General features: G+C 35.8%; 5 protein-coding genes across 5 annotated transcripts; 3 read left to right on the top strand and 2 right to left on the bottom strand.

Annotated features, from left to right (window-relative positions):
• The first annotated feature begins 721 nt into the window (after nucleotides 1-721).
• Nucleotides 722-2,430, top strand: LOC132269445 (uncharacterized). Its single transcript, XM_059770632.1, has 4 exons — nucleotides 722-1,049; nucleotides 1,206-1,328; nucleotides 1,417-1,578; nucleotides 1,674-2,430. Exons 1-4 carry the CDS (start codon nucleotides 907-909, stop codon nucleotides 2,272-2,274), a joined length of 1,029 nt encoding a protein of 342 aa, XP_059626615.1. The 5' UTR covers nucleotides 722-906; the 3' UTR covers nucleotides 2,275-2,430.
• Nucleotides 2,431-2,935: 505 nt separating this feature from the next.
• On the bottom strand, nucleotides 2,936-7,216 carry LOC132269444 (actin-like). The gene is made up of 5 exons (XM_059770631.1): nucleotides 7,121-7,216; nucleotides 5,668-5,741; nucleotides 5,104-5,497; nucleotides 3,847-4,460; nucleotides 2,936-3,369 (listed from the first exon to the last, which is right to left on the bottom strand). Exons 2-5 carry the CDS (start codon nucleotides 5,725-5,727, stop codon nucleotides 3,304-3,306), a joined length of 1,134 nt encoding a protein of 377 aa, XP_059626614.1. The 5' UTR covers nucleotides 5,728-5,741; nucleotides 7,121-7,216; the 3' UTR covers nucleotides 2,936-3,303.
• A 5,917-nt stretch (nucleotides 7,217-13,133) lies between these two features.
• LOC132268411 (cyclin-dependent protein kinase inhibitor SMR10-like) lies at nucleotides 13,134-13,952 on the top strand. Its single transcript, XM_059769261.1, has one exon. It carries the CDS (start codon nucleotides 13,408-13,410, stop codon nucleotides 13,897-13,899), a length of 492 nt encoding a protein of 163 aa, XP_059625244.1. The 5' UTR covers nucleotides 13,134-13,407; the 3' UTR covers nucleotides 13,900-13,952.
• A 2,236-nt stretch (nucleotides 13,953-16,188) lies between these two features.
• Nucleotides 16,189-19,640, top strand: LOC132269442 (pentatricopeptide repeat-containing protein At1g07590, mitochondrial). Its single transcript, XM_059770628.1, has 2 exons — nucleotides 16,189-16,793; nucleotides 17,725-19,640. Exons 1-2 carry the CDS (start codon nucleotides 16,212-16,214, stop codon nucleotides 18,973-18,975), a joined length of 1,833 nt encoding a protein of 610 aa, XP_059626611.1. The 5' UTR covers nucleotides 16,189-16,211; the 3' UTR covers nucleotides 18,976-19,640.
• Nucleotides 19,641-20,170: 530 nt separating this feature from the next.
• On the bottom strand, nucleotides 20,171-23,171 carry LOC132269443 (outer envelope pore protein 16, chloroplastic-like). The gene is made up of 6 exons (XM_059770630.1): nucleotides 22,953-23,171; nucleotides 22,793-22,844; nucleotides 22,293-22,324; nucleotides 21,448-21,481; nucleotides 21,240-21,307; nucleotides 20,171-20,492 (listed from the first exon to the last, which is right to left on the bottom strand). The coding sequence occupies exons 1-6, from the start codon at nucleotides 23,064-23,066 to the stop codon at nucleotides 20,352-20,354; spliced, it is 441 nt and encodes a 146-aa protein (XP_059626613.1). The 5' UTR covers nucleotides 23,067-23,171; the 3' UTR covers nucleotides 20,171-20,351.
• Between the last annotated feature and the right edge of the window lie 304 nt (nucleotides 23,172-23,475).

Here is a 23,475-nt window from a genome sequence, read left to right as displayed (position 1 = left end):
AAAATAACTAATATGCCCTTAAGATAAAATAAAAATAAAAAAACATTTATTTCAGTCTTTTAAGAAATATTAAGGCTATTATGGAGTTTTTATTATTAAAAAAAAAAAAAAGATCAAAATTGACAAATATTAGAAGCGATTTGGACATATTTTCAAATGTTAGCCTACTAACAGGAAATACATTCATACACCCACTTGCCTCTATATGAACTTAAACTCTGAACATTTTATTTTATTTCAAAAGACTAAAAAATATCACTAAACCACAACCTTGTATATATACTAAAAAAACAAGCGTGATTTTTTGCACATGTTTTTGATTAATCTTTAATTTATTTTAATTTTACTGAATTAAAATCAAGTAAATCATACAAAATAATAAATAAACTAAAGTTAGGGATAATATATATATATATATATATATATATATCCAAAACAAAAATTTGAGACTACATTAACAATTCCAATAATATTACGGAGTATATTTTGCAATACAAATAGGTGCAATTCACAAATCGCATTGAATAGCGAAAAATTGTTACTAGCAAAAAAAAAAAAAAAAAAAACTGTGTCAGCATATTTCAACTTGGGAATCTCGGTTCTCTCACGCAAATACACAACGTTTCTTTGAATATGTCAACCCCTCTTCTCTCTTGTCTCTTTCAACAAGTGTGACTTTTTTTCCAATATACTTTAAATTTTTCCTCTTCTGATTACATAAGCAAAGCTCTTATTTATTTGTTTATTTATTTTGGAAACAAGAGCAGGTGTAGAATTAGTATATGAATCAAAATGGATTAGTTATGCTTTGCCACTTCTACTCATCTTCTACAAACTATTCTAGATTTCTTTCTTTTGTTTTTTTCTCTCCCTTTTGAGCCACCATTTGTTCTCATTTGATCAATTATGTCACCCTTTGGCGGCAACAACAACGGTACCAATATGGGTTCCCCTTTTCTCCATGAACTCAAGAAGCAAACATCTTTCTTCTTCAAGGAGAAGATCAAGACTGCCCGATTGGCTCTCACCGATGTCACTCCCGCTCAACTGTAACCCTTTCTTTTTAATATACAGATTTTCTTTCTCTTTTTTCCCGGAAAGTAGTTGTTAATATACATATATGTATATATGATTGTATCAGTTTTATATGTATGTGAATCTTAGGCTGTTCTTGATTTTGAATTTGAGTATGTATGTGTTTGAAGATTGGCTGAGGAAGCTACAAATGGAAATTCATGGTCCCCGGATGCACGGACTCTCAAGACGATATCCAAAGCTGCTTTTGAAGTAGATGATTATTGGAGAATTGTGGAGATTCTACACAAGAGGTTAATAATAGTTGGTTCATTTTCTTGATGTCTGTGTGTTTTTTATGTGTGTTTTTTGTGTTATTGAATTTGATTTTTTGTGCAATAGATTGGGTAGGTTTGACACGAAGAATTGGAGGTTTTCATACAAGGCTCTGATTGTGCTTGAATACTTGTTGACCCATGGACCAGAGAGTGTTGCAGAGGAGTTTCAGAGTGACAAAGATGTCATCTGCGAGATGGGAAGCTTTCACTATATTGATGAGAAAGGGTCTTTTTTTCATTTTTCTCATTTGGGTTTTTTCTATTCTTTTTTTTTTATAGTACTATGATTGTTATCATGAGCTTCTAAAATTTAATTTGCAGATTCAATTGGGGACTTAATGTTAGAAAGAAATCTGAGAGGATACTGAAGCTGCTTGAAAAAGGGTCTGTTCTCAAACAAGAAAGGGATAAAGCAAGGAAACTAAGTAGAGGGATTGAAGGGTTTGGGAGCTTCTCGGAGAGATCTTCTTCAGCACAGAGAATTCTTACTGAATCAGAGAGACTTGGATATGGAAGGTGTCATTCTGAATCTACTAGTCAAGGAACTCAGGATGATTGGTTTTCATTCTCGAAGGACAAAGGTCCATCCGAATCAGAGCATGAAATATCTCAGCAGACTCATTTGGAAAATGTGAATTTGGTGTCCATCAAGAAAATGGAGAACTCCAACTCTGTGGGTAGTTTTAGTGATGATGAGGTACTTGAAAAGTTTGGTGCTAGAATGAGTTTCAAACAAAATTTGGCTCCCGAAAAGGAAGTTATGACCGCGGCGGCCGGGGAGTCGCTACCACTTTTGGGTGGCGGTCAGAAAGATGATCCCGGCATTGGTATGCCCACAGAAGATCACCCCTTTAGTGAAACTGAGCATAAAACTACTGTTTCACTGCTTTCAAGTATGGACCAGATGTTGCAAGCATGTTGAAGATTAGGTCCGTGTAGAATTGAGTGAAGTAGACACCTTGCCTGCAGACTTGTTTTCTTACATGTATTGAGAGGTTGAGGTTCATTGAATGAAGTATACACCTTGCCTGTAAACTTGTTTTCTTACATGTATCTTTCAGTTGACTGATTGAGGTTTTGTTCTTCCTGTGCAATTAGATTTTCAACAGTTAAAATTGGACAATACAAAAAGTCCTTTTGAGCTGTAAGTACATAACACGTTGCTACACTCTTTGGTTAATACAAAGTACATCAGACACAAGTATCTTTCTATGTCCACAAAACTATATCAATATCTAGATAGTTTCAAGAACTTGATTGAAGCAACGCAAAGGGACAAACAGAACCAACTCACTGTTTTGAATAATAATTTGCCTCTGAATTCACTAGCAGCCCACAAACACCATTTGCTTTAATGTACCAGCAAGAAATGTATTATTTTTTAACTACTATTATATTATTTTGTTGTATTATTCTTTGTATATAACTTTCAAATGTGTCTCCTCAAATCAAGATTAATGGAATGCATGAAACAACATATTTTAGAGAGTGTAAGTTCTCCAACTACAGGGAAAAGAATCACCATTGTAGAGGAACAACAAGCATGAAATCATCAAATGTTTTGAGAGCTTATACAATCTCAATGAGATACAAAAACATAAAGCATGAATATATGCTGAACCAAAGAAAAAATTGTACAATTGGAACACCAAAGGAGCCAAAGAAAAGGATTGTCATATTGCAAGTCTGAATGCACAGCAAAAGTTGGAATTACTTGCAAATTGCTAATAGCTTTAAATTAGTAAGAATGGCCAAAATTCAAAAACTGCTAATTAAAGTGTCACGATAATAATTTAAAATTTCCTGCCGTCTCTCCACACTCTGGTAGGTCGCTCTTCCACTACAAAAGGCATGGAAGTTATATACCAAGGAAGAGTACGAACTCTCGAGCAGTAAAGTTCCCTGATGAAGACAGAATATTATTCTATTTCCACAACTTCCGTCCGAAGAATTAGAAGCATTTTCTGTGCACAATGGACGGCCCAGATTCGTCATACTCTGCCTTTGCAATCCACATCTGCATCAAAATATAATATTGCATCAGTGATTCAGCATTCCTAAGAAACTGCTATTCCAAATCCATTCTTGATTGCATATATAACAGTCACTCTGTCACAAGGGGAAATGAGATAAGAGGAACATGTTGCGTGAACACCATTGGATGTAGGACTAGACAATATCAGTTATTTGTACAAGTTACAGCATTAGATTATTTGCATAGAGTGAGTGAGTGTAGCCAACCTATTTGCAAGAAAATAATATCCCAAAAAACTGGACACTTATTCCCATTTTTGAGGGATAAATACGATATAAAAATGAGTGCTAGTTTTCTCATGGTGCACCAATATGATAATGTCAGTTCATGAATCATTTTCAGGATCTGCCATAGCTTATACCAAGTGCATTTGTCAATTAAATGCAGGTGTGCCATTCATACGCATAACAAGCATGATTTGATAATGATTGTAAGCCACAAGCAAGATATGTAACAAACCTGCTGAAAGGTGCTGAGGGATGCCAAGATGGAGCCTCCAATCCAAACACTGTACTTCCTCTCAGGTGGAGCCACCACCTTGATTTTCATGCTGCTTGGTGCCAAAGCAGTGATTTCCTTGCTCATCCGGTCACCAATGCCCGGGAACATGGTGGAACCACCACTGAGGACAATGTTACCATAAAGATCTTTCCTAATATCAACATCACACTTCATGATAGAGTTATATGTGGTTTCATGAATGCCTGCAGCTTCCATTCCTATCATGGATGGCTGGAAAAGGACTTCTGGACATCGGAAACGCTCGGCCCCGATAGTAATCACCTGCCCATCAGGCAACTCATAGCTTTTCTCAACAGAAGAACTAGTCTTGGAAGTTTCTAACTCCTGCTCATAGTCAAGGGCAATGTATGCTAGCTTCTCCTTCATGTCCCTCACAATTTCACGTTCAGCTGTGGTGGTAAAGGAGTATCCGCGCTCAGTTAGGATTTTCATGAAGGCGTCAGTGAGATCACGGCCAGCTAAATCAAGACGTAGAATAGCATGAGGGAGGGCATACCCCTCATAGATGGGGACAGTGTGGCTGACACCATCTCCAGAATCCAAAACAATTCCTGCAGCAAAAGCAACAGTCCATGAAAACATATGTAGCGCACATACATTAAGTCCAATTCTTTATTATTAAATACTAAGCTCGGATTATCTATGTAACTACATTCGATGAAAACCTTTACTAGAAGAACTGATAGAAAAAGAGTTGTAAGACAAATCAGCAAAGAGGTATTGTTTTGGTTTTGGCATGCAATTTCATGAGCAACAAAGCCCACAAAGGCTGTTCACATGGATAGGCATTTTCTTAAGATGCTTAAAAGAATTCCACAGAGGATCAATGACATTAAATGGAAAATTGAAGGTTTCCAATAGCCCATAAAATACTTTATTCCAGATTCTTGAATTACAGTCTTTTTTTCTTGAGCTGTACATGCATCTAGTAGGTAGCACCAGCGTCATCTAATGATGATTCAACATGGAATTTACAATCACAATTATGCTAATTGAGTCTCAATGTTGAAAAATATCATATTCAAACAAATAAAATTGGATGTTTTAGGTATTATTTGCCAATCATTATCGCTATACATCAAACCATATACACATTTTTCGACCCAACTAATACCATGAAATGATACTGACTATAAATGATTTTCAACCCAACTACATACCAGGAAATCATACTGACTTAATCAAAATGCATACCAGTCGTACGGCCGCTGGCATAAAGGGAAAGAACAGCCTGGATGGCAACATACATGGCAGGAGCGTTAAAGGTCTCAAACATGATTTGTGTCATTTTCTCACGGTTAGCTTTCGGGTTGAGAGGTGCTTCAGTGAGTAGAATTGGGTGTTCCTCTGGGGCCACACGGAGTTCATTATAGAAGGTGTGATGCCAGATCTTCTCCATGTCATCCCAATTGCTCACAATACCATGCTCAATGGGGTACTTTAGAGTTAGGATACCACGCTTGGACTGAGCTTCATCCCCAACATAAGCATCTTTCTGGCCCATGCCAACCATCACACCAGTGTGACGTGGGCGACCCACAATGCTAGGGAACACAGCCCTTGGAGCATCATCTCCAGCGAATCCGGCCTAAAAGTTAAAAATCCATCAGAACAACCAAGGCTAAATCAACAGATTTTTACATGTCATGACATTTTTTCAGGTGCACTTCACATATATAATAGCAGTGACCAATATAATAGTATTTTAATAATTTTTGCCATAAAATTTTCACATAAAAAGATATCCTAATTTAGTACCTTAACCATTCCTGTGCCATTATCACAGACGAGTGGCTGGATGTCATCAGCTTCTGCCATCTTCTATCAACAATCTAAAGAAAGTTACAGCTTCAAATCAGAAAACTAATACAAGAGCCAAAAGAAAAAAATAAAAAATAAAAGAAGGTACAATGATGAAAAATAAGCTTTCAAATCTCATTCACCATCAATTATGACCATCATATTTAAGTTAAGTCCACATGTTTGGTGATCTAGAAAGCTGTGTGTCTGATTGTCTTTATATGCATGTACGTGTGTGAATGATGCATATAAAAAGGCTAAAAAGAAAAATACTAACTCCAACTTTTGTAACACTGAGTACTGATCCTAACGGCGTAGAAAAATTGTCACGCGCGCGCACACACACACATATATATTAAAATAATGTATAAGATGTGTTCACGAGTTAAGCCTATACGAGCTGTGTTCACAAGCTTATACAAGGTGTGCACTTACTAGCCTTAGTGTTCATGAACCTATATAAGCTGAGCTGAACACTATTTGAACTTGGGTCACTTATCACACTAGCCTATAAATGAGCTTGAGCCTAGCTGGTTTGCTTGATTAAAAATCAAGAACAAAAGATCCATATGAGCTAAATAAAAACCTCCGTCCATTAGCAACTTTCATTTAAGGGAATGATTGTCATTTCCTTTATTGAAAAATGCAAGTGCAATGTGAGAGTACTTTTGTTGATTAGTCTTACAGTCTTACTGTATATCTTTTGTATGTAAATATGTATACATGTGTATAAATCATATGATATATACCTTTTAAACTTATGACAAGGACATCATTCTACATGGTAAATGTTTTATATTTTTTCACTCTTGAATGGTAAAAACCCATTTCATTTCATTTTCTTCCGTTCAATCAAATAACAAGAGAAAATTCCTGTCATTTTCCTTAGTTAGACATCTTCCATCCTCCTATCTTTCCTTCCATTAATTTTCCACCCTTCACACCAAACACAACACTAAAATTTCTCTTAGAAGTTAGATCCACATCACTCCCCTTGAATAATAGGGTATTAGTATTTAATGCATAATATTATAGTAATGATACTTTAATTACAAAGACACAAATATTAAAAAATTCAATAGAGACAATCAGAGAAGCAGTCAAACAAGAATTTAGATCATCCACCAACTCATAAAGAACAAAAACCTCATCATATCGAAAGTTCAAAACCTATACATACAATATGCATATATATATATATATCAAATTATAAATGAATGTATGGATCATTATAACACCAACAACAATGAAATCTCAAGAAATCCATCTTAAATTTACAAAAAGAAGGGCAATTTCAAACCGAACGAGCATCTACATAAGGCTATTAACATTTCACACAGAAAAAGACAAATCAATGGTGGTGATGACAGAGAAATAAAGAATCATATATGAATAATGATTGAAGAATTACACATTAAACAGAGCGAGTGATGGAGAGAATTTTCGTCGTCCTCTGATCGTCAGCTGCTTGCCGTTTGGTGGAGTTTCAATTCAAAAAAGACGGGGTAAGGAAAGCAACGCCCAAATGAAAATCAAATGCACTTTAAATTCAAATTAAATGAAAATCCGTGACCCGAATTTCTTGTCTACATTTCTGCCCGTCCACTCATTTCAGTCTTTGAAAGAAACGCCTCGCGACACGTGCTATTCTTGGTTCTAGTAGATACATTTGTCAATTTTTTATTATTATTTTAAAAGTACTAATTTAATCCCCTGCTTTTCACAAAGATCCTTCAAAATCCTTGATAAACGAAAAAGTAGAACTTTCTTTTATTTTTAGCAGATTTTTTTTTTAGAAAAAAAATAATAATAAAAAAAATGGTTATTGAAAATTACTTTTCCAATTTTTTGTTTATTATTATATTTATTTTTAAGAAACCAACGCACTATGGACCAATTTGAAAAAGGGCCTGGCCCAATTATGAGAAGCACCAAATTTTGGTGGACATTGGTATGCCGTATGGGTCAGAAATAGAACAGTCCAACAAAAAATATGGGCCTTATATGGGCCATGAGGGAATCACAGTCCAAAACAATTTACTACCACGGCTTCAACTTGGGTTCTTGAAATACGGTAAATAACTATGAATCATAATTTTAAAAGTATTTCTATGTGAAAACCCTTGTTACATTCTAACCTATCTAAACTCGTAACGTTCTCGTTGCGGCTCGGGCCACTCTGTCTACCCGAGGTGTTCACCTTGACGTCTTTCGGACCGGGCGCTTGACGTAACACCGGATCAAAGATTAGATCTGGCTCTGATACCAACTATAACAGGTGGGCACTTGCTCATTTATTCAAAAACTCGAACTATTGAGTAGTGCTGCATACCTACTCATTTATACCTAATTATTTTTTCATCCAATTTTAATGTATGATAAATGACTCTTGTTATACTATAATACCATTATGGGTGAGAATATATACGCGCTCACGCGTGCGTATATTTTTTTGCTTTGTATAACATTTCCCAAAGACTATTCTCCAAAAGCATATTAATTAACGATGTTAAACGGTGTGTATTGAAAGTGGGTTTGAATGTAAATGTCTAAATCCAAATCATTGTCTTGGCCAACTCACCAACTTATCTTGTTAAAGATCATAATTAACCGTGTTACTGTTATTGTCTTGAGCGAACGGTACAACATTTGATCTTATAATTATCTGATTATCACAAGCCCACAAGCTTAATATTGCGGTAAATATCTATCTATACAGTGCATGTGATATGTTATTGTAGAAGAGTAATGGAGAAAGTGAAAAAAAAAAAAAAAAAATCGGAAAAAGATGAAATGAGTGTGCGTTGAAATTGAGGGTTGAAATGATTGTTAGAGATGGGACACATTATAACGGGAGATGGGAAGCAAAATGATTAAGCTTACTGCCTTTGGGGGAAAAGAAATGATTAAGCATAGCATGAGATGCAATTATGTACCATGAGAGTGTGTGTTTCCACTATTATATACAAATTAATCATACCTTACAATATTTGTTAAAACCATTAAACATTTCATAATCATAAACCATAAATAATTAAGCATGTAATCACTACTCAATTTGATAGTTACAAAAAATTAAATTTTTTAAAGCATATAATTAGATGTACTCAATCTGATACTTCCGGTACAAAAGCAAATTGTTCTCTCTTGTTAAGGTGTTTAGTGTGGGTATATTACTGTTTTGTTTAGACCACCCAATTAGTATTTTGAATTTAAAATTTAAAAAAAAAAATTTAATTTAAATTTTGAACTAAATTAATTTCAATTTCAAATCTAAGATATCGATTCCATACTTTCAAACATAACAAGTGTAAAAAATAAAAAAATAATAATAATAATAATAATAATAAAAAAAAAAAACAACAACAACAACACTCAAATTTAGCAACATTCATAAAATCTTACCTTTTTTTTTTTTTCATAATTAAACGTGTTATGTTTGGGAGTTTCATAGCATGTGTAATTACGAAAGAAAAAAAAAACTCAAATTTAGTAATATTTACAAAAATAACTAACTGACCAGTGACATAATGGTATCAGATCATTACTTTCCAAAGGGAGGTCAGGAGTTCAAATTAGTATATATATATATATATATATATATATATATATATATATATATATATATATATATATATTACAAAATAATAATAATAAAAACCACATTAACTTAATAATACATAATGGAGGGACATCCTAGGTATGGAACGCATTTGAATTTTTTTTTTTTTTAACCCTGGCAAACAAACACAGCAACATGCTCAAAACAAACAGTCCTTCGCTGCCAAATTCAGAATATCCCGAGGAATATGGATAAGAGTAACATCATTATGAATATCCCAGCGAGAAAGTTAGGCAAGCGCATGGGCAACCCCATTGCCATGTCTACAGACCAGAAAATGATAACCGCCCAAACAGCACATGCACATCAAAGGAAATATCATGAATCTCAACCGGCCCACAATGAACATCATTCACCGCCTGCACCATTGATAATGAATCACATTCAAACCATACCTGCGCATAAGAATTACTTAAAGCCCACAAAACGGCTTTACGGAGAGAAATAGCCTTTGCTTGAGATGCACTTCGAGACGGAAAAGGCAAAAAAACCACTGTCTGCACTAGCATACCCATAGAGTCCCAGAAAACCGCTCCCCCACCCCCAACATGTGTGGAAGAACAAAATGACGTATCGACATTACATTTAACAATACCCGCTGGAGGGGCAACCACTGTGAAGGGGATGAAAGAGGAGCTAAAACAGAGGAAGTACCCACCCGATTAAGATCCAAGCTGTGGATAGAGGAAGAAGATTCCTTAAAATCCCAGAACTGAGAAGAAGCCCAACAGACAACCCGAAGAGGGTTATAAAGCTCCCCCTTGATGACAAATCTATTTCGCGCCTTCTAAATACCCCAGCAACAAAACGTCACCATACTCAACACATCTTGTCCCTCAAACCGAGACATCCATTGGGTAGCCAAAGACATCCACTAATCCTTAAATGATTCAGGAGGATCAATCATAAAATCAAATCGCAATGGCGATAATTTCCAAATCTAAATAGAATGAGGGCACTGAAACAACAAATGTTCAATGGACTACTCCTCAAGCCACACCGAAGACACACTGGCTCAACCGCCATGCCATGCACCTTGAGAAGCTGATGAACTGGGAGAGCACACTTACAACATTTCCACATAAAATGTTGAACTTTGGGAGACACTTTACATTTCCATAGACTACGCCAACTACCGATGTTTGGAGGAGCAACATTTAAAGAGTCCTGGGAATGAGTATCGGCATTCCGTGCCAAGAAGGTAGCCAAACGATAAGCTGACTTAACAGAAAACCCACCATTGGCCTCACCATCCCAACCTAACGTGTCTTCCCTAGAATAAAAACTGAAACTACAACCAATGATAGCAGTAACAATAGAAGGCGGGAATAAAGATTGAAGTAATTCCACATTCCAACCAGAACGCTGAGAATTAAATAGCTCATCCACCATAATTAGAGTCACCATAAAAGGCGGCCGTACAAGTGTATCAGGTAAACTTGGGACCATCGATCATTCCAAATGTTAATAGAACGACCGTTCCCCACAACCCATCGAGAACCAACACGAATAAGGGGTTGCGTAGACCAAATACTTCTCCAAACCCAAGAGGGGTTAGAACCCAATTGTGCTTCCAAAAAGGAACAATTCCTAAAATATTTAGCTTTAAAAAGTTGAAAAGCTAACCCCTGTTGGTGAACTTGAAAGTTTCAACCCTGTTTAGCTAACAAAGATTCATTATATGCTTCGAAATTGCGAAAACCTAACCCCCTTTCCTCCTTAGCAACACATAAAAGATCTATTTTTAACCCAATTAAGGTTAGGAGAATCCCCCTCTTTACCCCCACCAAAAGCGACGAATAAGCTTCATAATTGAATTACAAAGATTACGGGGCAGCTTAAAACAAGACATCACATGTGTAGGTAAGGCATTCAACGCTGCTTTAATTAAAATTTCCTTACCCGCTGGAGACAAGAATATGGATTTCCATTGTGCTAACCGAGCAGCAACCCGTTCTGAAATGTAATGGAAAACATCCTTAGAACGGTTGATAATGGCAGGCATCCCCAGATATTTAGCACGCAGCCCCTCCTCCTAAATACCCAGCAACTGACATAATAGAACATAATCCGTTGCACAGGTATTTCGAGAGAAAAAAATACAGGATTTAGAGAAATTAATCTGTTGTCCAGATGCCCTTTCATACTTATGTAGGATATTCTGAAGAAACACAAGCTTAGATGTAGAAGCTTGGTAGAAAACAATCGTGTTATCTGCAAAAAACAAGTGTGAAATAGGTAGCGCATGTGGACAAATACGAACCCCAGATAACACACGATGCTGAAGAGCTACCCGCAAAGAAATGGAGTGAGCCTCTGCAAACAAAATAAATAAATACGGAGACAACGAATCCCCTTATCTCAATCCTTTCGTGGGCCGAAACAGACCCACATGTGTACCATTAATCATCACCGAATAAGAAATCGTGGAAATGCAAGCATAAATAAGTTTAATCCAATGAGGATGGAAACCAAGTTTAGAAAGCATAGCCAACAAAAAAGGCCATTCGATCCTATCATAGGCCTTACTCATATCCAATTTTAATGCCAGGAACACCATCTACCCTTTACGTTTTGTTTTAAGGTAATGAAACAAAAATACTATCAGTAATGTTATCTGTAATGTGGCGTCCTGGAACAAAAATACTTTGACACTCACTAACAATAAATGGAATGATTTGTCAAAGCCTATTAGCCAAACACCTTAGCCACTATCCTATAAGGAACATTGAATAATTGAATTTTGCATGCTGCGCACTCTACAACGAATAATCAATGCTTATACGGAGTGGAACACCTACGTGAAAAGGCATGTGAAGAATATATGTGGATCTGATTGGATCTTGGCAAGGGGGTATATATTATATATATACACACACAATACACAAACATATATAGAGTGAGGGTGTTATAGGTCAATAAGTCATTTATAATTTTAAAATTAAGTCGTTTTCTTTACAATTAATGTGCAAATTCAAATGAAATATCTTGCTCTTTATGAACTGATTGTTTGGATATTCGGATGCATGAATTTGTTGGTGAGAGAGGTGTTTTGAGTCGTCAAAATTGAGGCAAAGCGTGCTTCAGATAATTGCTAGGGTGGGTTTGTTGGCAGACAGGTGTTTTTTGATACTTCAGTAGCTATGGATCGATGTGAATCATGATGTTGAGGGATGGATGAGCAAGTTGAATGTGAGTTATTGTTGTCACCATAAAAAAAAATTAAAAAGAAAATTGTTAATTTATGCAGTAAAATGATGTTGTGGCAACAAAATTTTATTATTTTTATTATTATTTTTTATTTATAGATGCAGGGCAACAATCAATTGGCTTGAAATGAAAAGGATTCACATTCTTCCATCCCTTGGCAGAAGTTACTTTGGCCAAGCCATGGCCGTTAAAGTGTCATTTTCCAACTCATAAATGAACTCTATATATATATATATATATTGAAAATTACATAAATAGTCCTTATAGTTAATTATCTTTAAAAACCCGATGGAAAAAATAATGTAGTTTGACGTACAGTGAGATGGCATTTATATATATAATTCATGGAAAAGGTGAAGGTGAGGTGTGACCTCTCCCAATTGCGACAAACAAAACCAAGAATCCGAGAAAGGGAGGGGAAGAGAGGAAGTTAAAGAGTGTTGTAAAGCACGTGCATTAGATGCATCAAAATTGCGAATACGAGACCTTTGTAAGTTAGTCAGTGTCCGATTGTTGGAATAATATTATAGAAAAAGTCCCCTTCACTTTCACTTATAAGCACAGACATACAGAATTTGAGAGAGAAGTAGTTTATTTTGCATTGGATCCTTCGCCAAATATGCATATCAAAACATGCACTTCTCTCTCTCTCTCTCTCATCCAAAACGTAGTTGGAAAAGCTAACCTCCAAAGTGTCTGAAAAGATGGTGAGTTTCATGATCATTAAATCCTTGACACACACCATTCCTAGCTAGATCATCCACATCTCTCTCTCTCTCTCACACACACACACACACATCTAGATATATATCAGACGTCTCTAGCTTTTTAGGTACGTTTATTGTTCTCATTGTCCCCCTTTATTAATGGCTATGCCTAACTCTGGGAAGGATCTAAATCCCATGGAAATCAATTCTCTATCAAGACCCGCGTTGGAAATTCAAAATGGTGATGATCAACTTCAAGAACAAGAACATGAAGAAGAAGAATCAAGAAAAGAATTACTACTACAAAAGGATATTCACGAGAAAGGTAACGATGATCAGTTAGAAATTTCTTGCTTGGAGTTCATCAAAAGGCCATCTCTAGGTGAATTCGAAGACGACGAGGAGGAGGAGGAGGAGAATGATGGGTTTCGAACTCCAACATGTTTGGATCAAAGCGCCCCATTGATCCCCGAGTGCCCACCAGCACCAAGAAAGCCCAAGTCACTTCCACTCACCAAGAAAAGAAAAGCGGCGAGCCGCCCAATTCTACTGGATCTGTCCGATGAGGTTGAATCATTGTTTCCTCCACCTCTACTCGCGGATCTTGGAAGTAAGATCAAGAAAGTGAAAATAATGAATAATGTAACCTAATAATATTGATGTACGTACGTTTTGTATTTTTTATGGTTTGTGAATCAAATTATGGTTAGATTTGTTGGAAAATTATTTATAATATATAGGTCTTTCCAATTAATTAATGCTACTATTTGTTTCTCAAGTTCTAGCTAGCTAGCTAATGTTGGGTGGTGTTTTGGCTCTAGGCCAAGACGAAAACTAACAGAACCACATGTGTGCAGTACTACTTGAAGATTAGCTGCATCCTTACTGTCATGTGAGCTAGATTGTATAGTTAGTCGGGCTTCTCTCTCTATATATCTATATATATATATATATATATATATATTGACTTGCTATGCTGGATTCATAAATAGGTTGCATTGAAATTCCCGAGAGATTCAAACAGACATTCTTCATGGTTTTTAGTTTTTACTGTACTTTCTACCAAATTTGTGACCAAAACCATGAGGGGATATTCCCCTACTCCATAAATCACTGTCCCTGACTTCAAGGAACTTTCTTTGCCTCTTCAGGTACATTTTTTTTTTATTGGTTGGGTCGACCTTGTTTTTTGCTGCCATCACTCCTGACTTTTCGCACCTAACTAAACTTTTATCACATGATCAAACACCCAAAAAAAACACCCAATATTAGTATTTTTTATTTTCTATTTTAGTAAATGATATATTTTTCCAATACAGAGATGTTAAATGGGTGATGTGTGAGCGAGGGTGTAAGTCTATTACCTTGATATTATGTGGGTTCTCACGCCTCTACTCACTAACTATTTATTTGACAATTCGAAAGATGTATTATTATTATTATTTTATTACAAATATGCATATATTTACACATAATATAATGTGGCTTAATGGGTGCCGGCCGACTCAGTGGATTGTTCACATTGAATTTTTGGTTGTCCACTTGAGTTTATATTTGTTGGATGTTTAGGTTGATTTGAATAAATAAATAAAAGCAAATAAATTAAGAACTGTTTATCTCATACAATCCTAATTTTTAAGATTGAAGCACGGGAAATCCTCTGTTCCTGTGTAACTGTGAGTAAATTAATAGTATGAATTTCCTCTCCATTAATCATATGGCCCATTGTCACGGGTTACAGGCTACAATTGAGAGAATACGGCCCAACCCAATAAAACAGCAGTGTGAAAAAGCCATATCATCATCTTGTCGGAAACAAAAATGGTAGTTGGATTTCAAAAAGACTAGTGCTACAAAAATTGATCATTTAATGTCTTCAACGATATGATATACCTTCAAATTTTGCGAAAATCATTTACAAGTTCATTAATTACTTAAATTAATTTATTTTTATGTTTTTTATTTGATAGTGTCATACCTCTTATACTCTTTTGTGTAAAATATACGCTATTAGGTATTGTAAATTTTTTTATCTCCTACTTAAGATACACTGCCAAGTCATCAATATGTAAAATTATTGTGTATTTTATTCAATTTTTTTACACAACCACATTAGCATATTTCTTTTTTTCTCACTCTTTCTCATTCCATTAAAAAATCAACCATTTATTATGAGTATCTCCAACCGTTGTGTATAATTTTTTTTTTGTAAATATGATGTGTTATAATAGATTTACACAAAAAGTTTGGATTATTTATTTTTAAGTCCAATGGTTGCTTTATACATTTTGTGTAAAAATATATCCTCCAATAACAATTAACCAGTGTCATGCCTAGATCCCACATAATTTTTACAAACTTACTTAATATAGGGTTAATTTGTTAATGAAATAAGAAAGAGGGAGGATAAAGAAAATATGCTGATGTGGCTGTGTAAAAAGGTTGTTAAAATACATAATAATTTTACACATGGATAATATGACAATATATCTTAACAGACTGTTAGAGATAAAATATACATATATATATATATATATCTTTACACATCATACATGGCTTTTTACACAAAAGATGTCTTAAGTAGATTTGTAAAATTTATGTGGGTTTCAGACATGACAATGGTTGGTTGTTACTGATGAATATATTTTTACACAAAAAGTATAAAACAACCGTTAAAAATAATCTAAAATTTTTTTATAAATTTATTATGACACGTTAGGTTTACACAAATATATATATATATACAATGGTTGGAGATGCCTAAATAATTTCCCCTCTTCCGTCCACTAATAAATTATTAAAAATTTTGGCTCTAAGAAGATTTGAACTCCAAACCTTTAAGATCGGATGTAAGAATTTTTGCCAAGTAAATAATTTGTAATTGTTATAGCCTCATAGTCAAATGACTCGAAACGGTATATTTCTGCCCGTGGTCTCATGACTAGGTTCAGTACCGACCAAGCATGCTAGCAGTGGCCTTTCTGTGTGAACGCAGAGTCTTTGGGGCTATACGTCGAACGCTTGCCATCTCTTGGACTGTAAACCAAACTCATTCTTGTTTCACCTTCTCTACCCAAGCACTTGATAATTCGTCTGGGAAGGAGAGTTCAGTTTCGAATCGACGAGAAGAAGAAGAACCCAATAGTTTGTGTAGGACTATCAATCAAACCCATTCTAGTTTCACCTTCTCTACCCAAACACCTGGTAATTCGTCTGACAAGGAGTGTTCAGTTTCGAATCGACGAGAAGAAGAAGAACCCAAGAGTTTGTTTAGGACTATCAACCAAACCCATTTTGATTTCACCTTCTCTACACAAACACCTGATAATTCGTCCGAGGAGGAGGAGAGTTCAGTTCCGAATCGACGAGAAGAAGAAGAAGAACCCAAGACTTTGTGTAGGAGGATTGAAAGGCTCGGCAAAGGAGAGCCTGTTGGGTCTGCCTTCCAGAGCTGGATGGGCGAGGGCTTACCCATTCATAGAGGCGACATCTTTCACACCATCAACCGTTTGCGGAAGCTCCAATTCAACAAACGTGCCCTTGAGGTCACTATTTCTCTTCCTATATATATATACACGTCTATAATAGATAGATTATACGCACATATATATGATGGGTAGTGTTTATTTTCTCGTTGATAATGGTAAATGCGGATGCAAAGCATGTAAGCGCAGTACCTATTTGTCTAAATGCTTGAAAGAATTATGCCAGTTGAATAAATGGGGTAAAATTCAGGGCTATTCAACTTATTCAGTTAATTGATTTTGGGTACCTCTATTTAGTTTTACACGCAGTACCTGTTTGTCTAAATGCTTGAAAGAATTATGCCAGTTGCATAATGGGGAAAATGCAGGACTATTCAACCTATTCAGTTAATCGTTTTTGGGTACCTCTATTTTGTTCAGTTGAATTGAATTATTATATTGTAATATAATGTCTGGACAAAAAGCATGGTCAGAATCGATTTTGTGATCTTGTCTAATAGTTTATAAAGGAAGAAAAACCAAAATATCTTCTTTATGGGTATTATTGCTTCTTCTTTTTTTGGTTAATTTAGCAGACAATTTAAATTGTCAAATACTTTTTGTAGTCAATATATCCACCTTTAATTCAAAGAATCATGGTCAACGTATTCACCTTTGATAATAGACGTGAGGACGATCAACCTTGTAGTTTCAAAAGTTCAAAGAGCAATTCCCCTGCACCTATGCCACCAATGTTGGGGGTGTTTGGAGGGGTAGACTGCATCCGACCATATTGTAATTTAAGACGTTCCATTATAACTTCGTATGAGATTTTGTATAGGGTAGGATTTTAGTACCAATTGCTTGTTTAGCGCCATATTTATTTTGACAGAAAAATCATCTGCTTTTCAATTGGAAATCTAATAACCCCTTTTAAGTTGAATCACTCGGATGAGAAACATGAGCATGGGCATTTACAAAATTAACTTGAATTATCCTTTACTCTTGATAGGTGATGGAATGGGTGATCAGAGAGAGGCCTTACAGACCAAAGGAACTAGACTACTCCTATCTTTTGGAATTCACAACTAAGCTTCATGGGGTATCACAAGGTGAAAAACTGTTCTGTCATGTCCCACAGGAGTTTCAAAACGAGTTACTCTACAACAATCTCGTAATTGCATGCCTGGATAAAGGCATGATAAAGCTTGCACTTGCATACATGAAGAAAATGAGGGAATTTAGTCACCCCATTTCACACCTAATTTTCAACCGCCTTATTATCCTCCATTCCTCCCCAAGCCGTAAGAAAGCCGTCCAAAAAATTCTCAGACAAATGAAGGCCGATAAGGTAGATCCACATGTCTCCACCTACAACATTCTCATGAAAATAGAAGCTAATGAACACAATATTGAAGGGTTGGTAAAGGTGTTTGGTGAAATGAAGCGAGCAAAAGTAGAGCCAAATGAGATCTCCTTCTGCATATTAGCTACTGCACATGCTGTGGCAAGGTTATACACCGTTTGTGAGGCTTATGTTGAAGCTGTGGAGAAGTCCATAACAGGAAATAACTGGTCAACACTAGATGTCCTTGTTATATTGTATGGGTATTTGGGGAAGGGAAAGGAGCTTGAGCGAACTTGGGGCCTTGTGCAAGAACTCCCCCATGTTAGGCCTAAGAGTTTTGTGCTGGCTGTTGAAGCATTTGGGAGGATTGGAGAGGTAAGTCGTGCTGAAGACCTTTGGTTTGAAATGAAATCAACAAAAGGCTTGAAATCGACCGAGCAATTTAATTCAATGATATCTGTTTATTGTAAACATGGGTTTATTACTAAAGCAACTGGGTTGTATAAAGAAATGGAGAAATATGGATGCAAACCAAATGCCATAACTTTTCGACAACTTGCTCTGGGTTGCTTGAAAGCAGGATTAAGCAAAGAAGCCCTGAAAACACTGGAGTTGGGGATGGATCTGACAACAAGCACCAGAGTAAAGAAATCGACCCCATGGCTGGAGACCACTCTTTCAATAGTTGAATTGTTTGCAGAGAAGGGTGATGTAGAGAATGTTGAGAACTTGTTTGGAGAATTGAAAAAAGCAAATTATGCTAGGTATACTTTTGTGTACAATACATTGATCAAGGCTTACGTAAAGGCCAAGATTTATGATCCAAACCTTCTGAGAAGGATGATTCTGGGAGGGGCTCGACCAGACTCGGAGACCTATAGCCTTGTGAAACTACTTGAGCAGTTCCGAACCTGATTCTATTTTATTGTGATTAAATAAGTTACGTTTTATACCAATCACTGATTTCTAGAAATGGGATACAAGTTTGGTATGTGGATCTTATCAGTGGAACAAAGTAAAAACAAGAGAACTGGAATAAATTTGGGAGTATCATCCTGCAATGGGGATGCCACATACCGGTTTCGATTATTAATGTTCTTTTCCCTGCTTGGGGCTGGTGAAGAAATTTTGTAATAACGGTATGTATCACTTCAGGTTGTTTTTCCCTTGTCGTCAAAGACTCCTCCTTTTGAAGATTCTAACAGAATAGTACCAGAGAAATATTGTCTAAGCCAGTCTACACCTCCAACATTGCTAATTTGATACGCTACAACCGGCATAACCTGGGGTTGAAGCAGACACTCTCTTCTTGGTTGCCGCTCCTAGTTGGGCCAATTTTTACCCTGATAAATGTTTTTGAAGCTGACCGGTAGTTGTGAGTTTCTTTGTAATTCAAAGCATTATTGACATTTATATACATGCCTAGTGCAATACAATTGTAATCACTTGCTTTTTTTTTAGGACTTGTTGCTGGCCATGGATGAAAATGGAATGAGTATAAACGTTCATCTATGTACTGAAATTCTGTCTTCCTTTTTATGACAAGTTGATATATTCATGTTTTATGGGTTTTGATTTTTCACTTGCGGTGAATGTGTTGATTTAATGGAATTGAAAATGTCATTTACCCAAATCATGGTCAAATTCAGAAATAGACAAAATTTTGGATGGAGAAAAAGTTTATCCATGAATTCAGGATACTTCCCTTAATATCGAGAGAAGAAAAAAGAACTGAATTCAGAAATCAATAGAAATATCAGCTCTTGATTTTGTTTTTATTGATAATTCAGGTTAAAGTAGGCCCTATTCAGATATTCAAATTATGTTTAGCCTTTAGTTCAGGTAATCAAAATTGGCTTCTAGATTTCTAATTCTTAAAATTATCTTAGAACAACATTTATGCGAAATGAAAATCCGTTGTTTGAATGAATCATCTGAGATTCAATTACTGATTAACTTTGATTTATTGTCTAAAATTGAGTCTAAAAATAATTCCAAGTAGGTGGTGAGGTGACGGTGGTGATAGCAGGACAAACTTCAATTAATGATGATGATTCCAAATTGAGATTGTGAATAAAAAAAAGACAGAAATCTACTTCACACCAAAAAATTAGAAATGGAAAGCTGGCTAATACATGGTTTAAAGTCATTTTACATGATCGTTACGACTCACAGGGCTGTTGTTATTTCCTACTACAACCAAACAAATTAGAAGAAAATGACAAAAGAAACACATTAGATATTTCACCATGATTCGCAAAGATGTTGAGAGAATATAAAGATCTCCTTGTTCAGGTGATATAGTTTAGGAACTCTGCAGCAGTCGCAACCGCACCTCCGGTGATTGCATCCTTTACAATTTGGTCTCTGTTCTTGCTGCTGGCTGCAGAAACCAGAGCCCCCGTCAATGCACCCCCAAGCATTGCATTCTTCTGCAACATGAAAAAGGAGAGTCAAAAGGCAGAAACATCACCAGCAGCTTATATGATTTGAATTCTTTACTCGGAATGGTGTATAACTGATGCTTTTGCAAGAGGGACTCGAAACAAAGGGAGAAAAAAGAACAAAACAAGCCATGATTTAATCAATCCTTCTGATGATCAGGGGGAAAATTTGCAATAAAAATGAGCACAGGTACAACCTCAAGCTCTCGTTAGAAAAAAGTTGAACCACCGCATTTTGCCTGAAGCTATATAATTTTGCTCTAAAAAAGAATGGGTTATGTGCTACTTATTTAAAGTGCGTGCATAATTTATAATCAATTGGGTATCTAATTCAGAAGGAAACCAGATTCCAAATATCGCAGGGGATCCAAAATCCTCTATGTTCATTTTCCGCTTTCTTTTTTGGTCCATAGGAGGCAACCCTTGCACCAATCTACCCCAAGTCTTGGTGAAATGAGCAATTGATCCCAAGTGCCTGCTACAAATACCTAGAGACTTCATTAGCAAGCTAGCTAGCACCTTGCAACACCTCCATCTTGGATAAAAGAGTTGTCACCATACAATCTAAATTGCAGCTAAAATTACAATGCATTAAAGTTTTGGAACTACTACCAAACTAGAAATTCAACATTTGAATGTCAGTAGTAGCTTTGGATCCTACAGCTAAATTGGTTATGTTTCGAATGAAGGAGAATAAAATAGAAAAAGTAGAATGCCATGTGCTTCAGAAATTACCCAATCCCTGGTGCCACGGACCCTCTCCATTCCATACTCCATTCCGACATATACCCCAGCAACTGTTCCTGCTCATGCAATAAAAGAAATCTTTCAAGTGATCCCCCATTTTTCAAAAAAGGAAACCAATCAATAATTTCAAATAACTGTTTTGTCTCCTGCCTAACAGATCACATATTTTATCAGAGTCAATATAAATGACACTCACCCCAATAGGCCCCTTCTTTACACATTTTCTTTAGCTGCAGAGAAGTAACTTCTGTTAGCATGACAACAAGCATGTTGAACTACTTTCTGTTTCTATATTTACTGTACAAGTAAAAAAATTTGGGTGGGCATAACAAGGGACCGAGACCGTTCCTGTATAACCCCCTAAAATTCAGTACCCTGGTTTCAGAATCCAAAACTTTGTAACTTAATAATTTAAAGTTCGTGTATTATTGAAAACTGTGAGTGCTGCAAGAAATTGATTGAATTAGAAGAGACTTAACACTTCAAAAGAACATTTATGGGGATGTTTGATGTCATGGGTAACAAAAACGATCAAGTACATCAAATGGCTCATCATGGGTGGGCAGCCCCAAAGAATTCACACTTGTGCAGCTTCATTTTGACAGCTTAATCACAATGAAGCAAGTAAAGCAACAAGAAGCTATAGTATAAGATTTGAAAAAAATTAAACACCTATTCAACTAAGGGCATTTGAAAACAACTTAGATACCATTTAAAACAATAAGTTTCACTTAAAATTTTAAGTGAAGAAAACTTCACTTGACACTGAAAATTGAACCCTTATCAACTTATAATTAGCTCTTCAAATTTTCAGCAAACAGCACCTAAGTGTTGTATGTGCACTCGCTTAATTACGTAGTCCTCATGTCAGAAATGGGTTTTGTCTCCCATCATTTAATTGGCGGAATACATCCAACAGAACTAAATTAGTGCATAATACCAACCATCTCAAAAAAACTACATACAGATACTGAAATAAGCTCAATAATTCAAGTGTGTCATCAACAAACCAAATAACTAAAATAAGCTCAGAGATCTCACCGAATTCTCAAAACTGTGACTTGAAATACTCCCTGGAAAAAGAAAAAAAAAAATTTGCTACATCAACACAATAATTGAGAGAGATTTGAAAATTAGTCCCACTCAAGAACCCATTGTAAAATTACTTAAATTTTGAAAAATGAGGATAGTAATGTGTTTGTCATTATTTACAAGTGGTCAAAATTTAATAAGAATAACATGCACAATTTAATTTAGAGAAACCCTATTTAGGCCGATTTCTCAAATCTATTTGTCTAGCCAAAAGGCTTTCCATCCGTTTGATGTGGTGAATAAGTTCCGAGTGTAGGTCCCATCTGCTACATGAAAGTGATAGAAACCCTTATGCTAGAATCGTTTAAAAAATCATTTTCAAAATATACATGATCCAAATAAACATAGATAGATCTTATGCCTATTATATACCTGCATACATTATATATACACACACACACACACACACACACACACACACAAGCAAACAATGAAACTGTAATCTGAACCTTTTTTGACGACGTGATAGGTTTCCTCTACAGCTGTTTTGGCCACGGCAACCTGAAAGAAATAGAGATACAAACAAACAAACGATGAATAGAGATGATTAGGAAAATGATTGGATGATAGTAAGATCTATATAATTATAGTGAGGATGATGGTGATTACACTTCCGATCTTCAAAAAGCCATCGACGGTGAGATTGAGAAATGGATTGCCCATATCCACCATCACGTCTACCTTCGGAGTAGAGACTGTTCCAGAAAATCTGCTACTCGGCATCTTATTCCTCCCGATTCCTCTTCGTCACTTTCCCTTTTCCTCTCTCTCACTCCACTTCCGATTCTTCTGAATCTGGTTACTGCTGTATTTATTTAATTATTTAATAAGCTTGTAACTGTGTGATTAACGGAAATGCCATCCACCTGTAAGCAACTCTGTCCGTCTATACCATATTCGGGTTTCGGATAAGATGGCTGATTTAATTTTTTAATTTTTTTGAAACAAACAAAACAGTTACAGTGTTTGATTGTGATTACACGATCACGTGGTACCGTCAATTATTCAACTAAAGTATATCGGGTGGCAAAGGATTGTATATTTTAGTACTCCGTATGATTTTGTTTTTAAATAATATTTGTCACTATCCTGTGAGGTAACAAAATATTTTAAACTCAAGTTTGGAATCCGT

The sequence above is a fragment of the Cornus florida genome, unplaced genomic scaffold (assembly GCF_030987335.1).
Source record: "Cornus florida cultivar Cherokee Brave unplaced genomic scaffold, ASM3098733v1 CherokeeBrave_3.0.0_Hap2_Chr08, whole genome shotgun sequence".
NCBI lineage: Eukaryota > Viridiplantae > Streptophyta > Magnoliopsida > Cornales > Cornaceae > Cornus > Cornus florida.
This window is presented reverse-complemented; position numbering and strand designations above follow the sequence as displayed.

Bases quoted from the DNA above. Each gene is read 5' to 3' on its own strand.
- LOC132269445 (XM_059770632.1), top strand. From the start codon at position 907: ATGTCACCCTTTGGCGGCAACAACAACGGTACCAATATGGGTTCCCCT. The intron at 1,050-1,205 runs GTAACCCTTTCT...ATGTGTTTGAAG, and splicing joins GATGTCACTCCCGCTCAACT to ATTGGCTGAGGAAGCTACAA. The intron at 1,329-1,416 runs GTTAATAATAGT...TTTGTGCAATAG, and splicing joins GTGGAGATTCTACACAAGAG to ATTGGGTAGGTTTGACACGA.
- LOC132269444 (XM_059770631.1), bottom strand. From the start codon at position 5,727: ATGGCAGAAGCTGATGACATCCAGCCACTCGTCTGTGATAATGGCACA. The intron at 4,461-5,103 runs GTATGCATTTTG...CTTTTGCTGCAG, and splicing joins TGCCAGCGGCCGTACGACTG to GAATTGTTTTGGATTCTGGA. The intron at 3,370-3,846 runs GTTTGTTACATA...ATTTTGATGCAG, and splicing joins CCCTCAGCACCTTTCAGCAG to ATGTGGATTGCAAAGGCAGA.
- LOC132268411 (XM_059769261.1), top strand. From the start codon at position 13,408: ATGGCTATGCCTAACTCTGGGAAGGATCTAAATCCCATGGAAATCAAT.
- LOC132269442 (XM_059770628.1), top strand. From the start codon at position 16,212: ATGCTAGCAGTGGCCTTTCTGTGTGAACGCAGAGTCTTTGGGGCTATA. The intron at 16,794-17,724 runs GTCACTATTTCT...TACTCTTGATAG, and splicing joins TCAACAAACGTGCCCTTGAG to GTGATGGAATGGGTGATCAG.
- LOC132269443 (XM_059770630.1), bottom strand. From the start codon at position 23,066: ATGCCGAGTAGCAGATTTTCTGGAACAGTCTCTACTCCGAAGGTAGAC. The intron at 22,845-22,952 runs GTAATCACCATC...TATTTCTTTCAG, and splicing joins GCTTTTTGAAGATCGGAAGT to GTTGCCGTGGCCAAAACAGC. The intron at 20,493-21,239 runs GTAATTTCTGAA...TTCATGTTGCAG, and splicing joins TCCGTGGCACCAGGGATTGG to AAGAATGCAATGCTTGGGGG.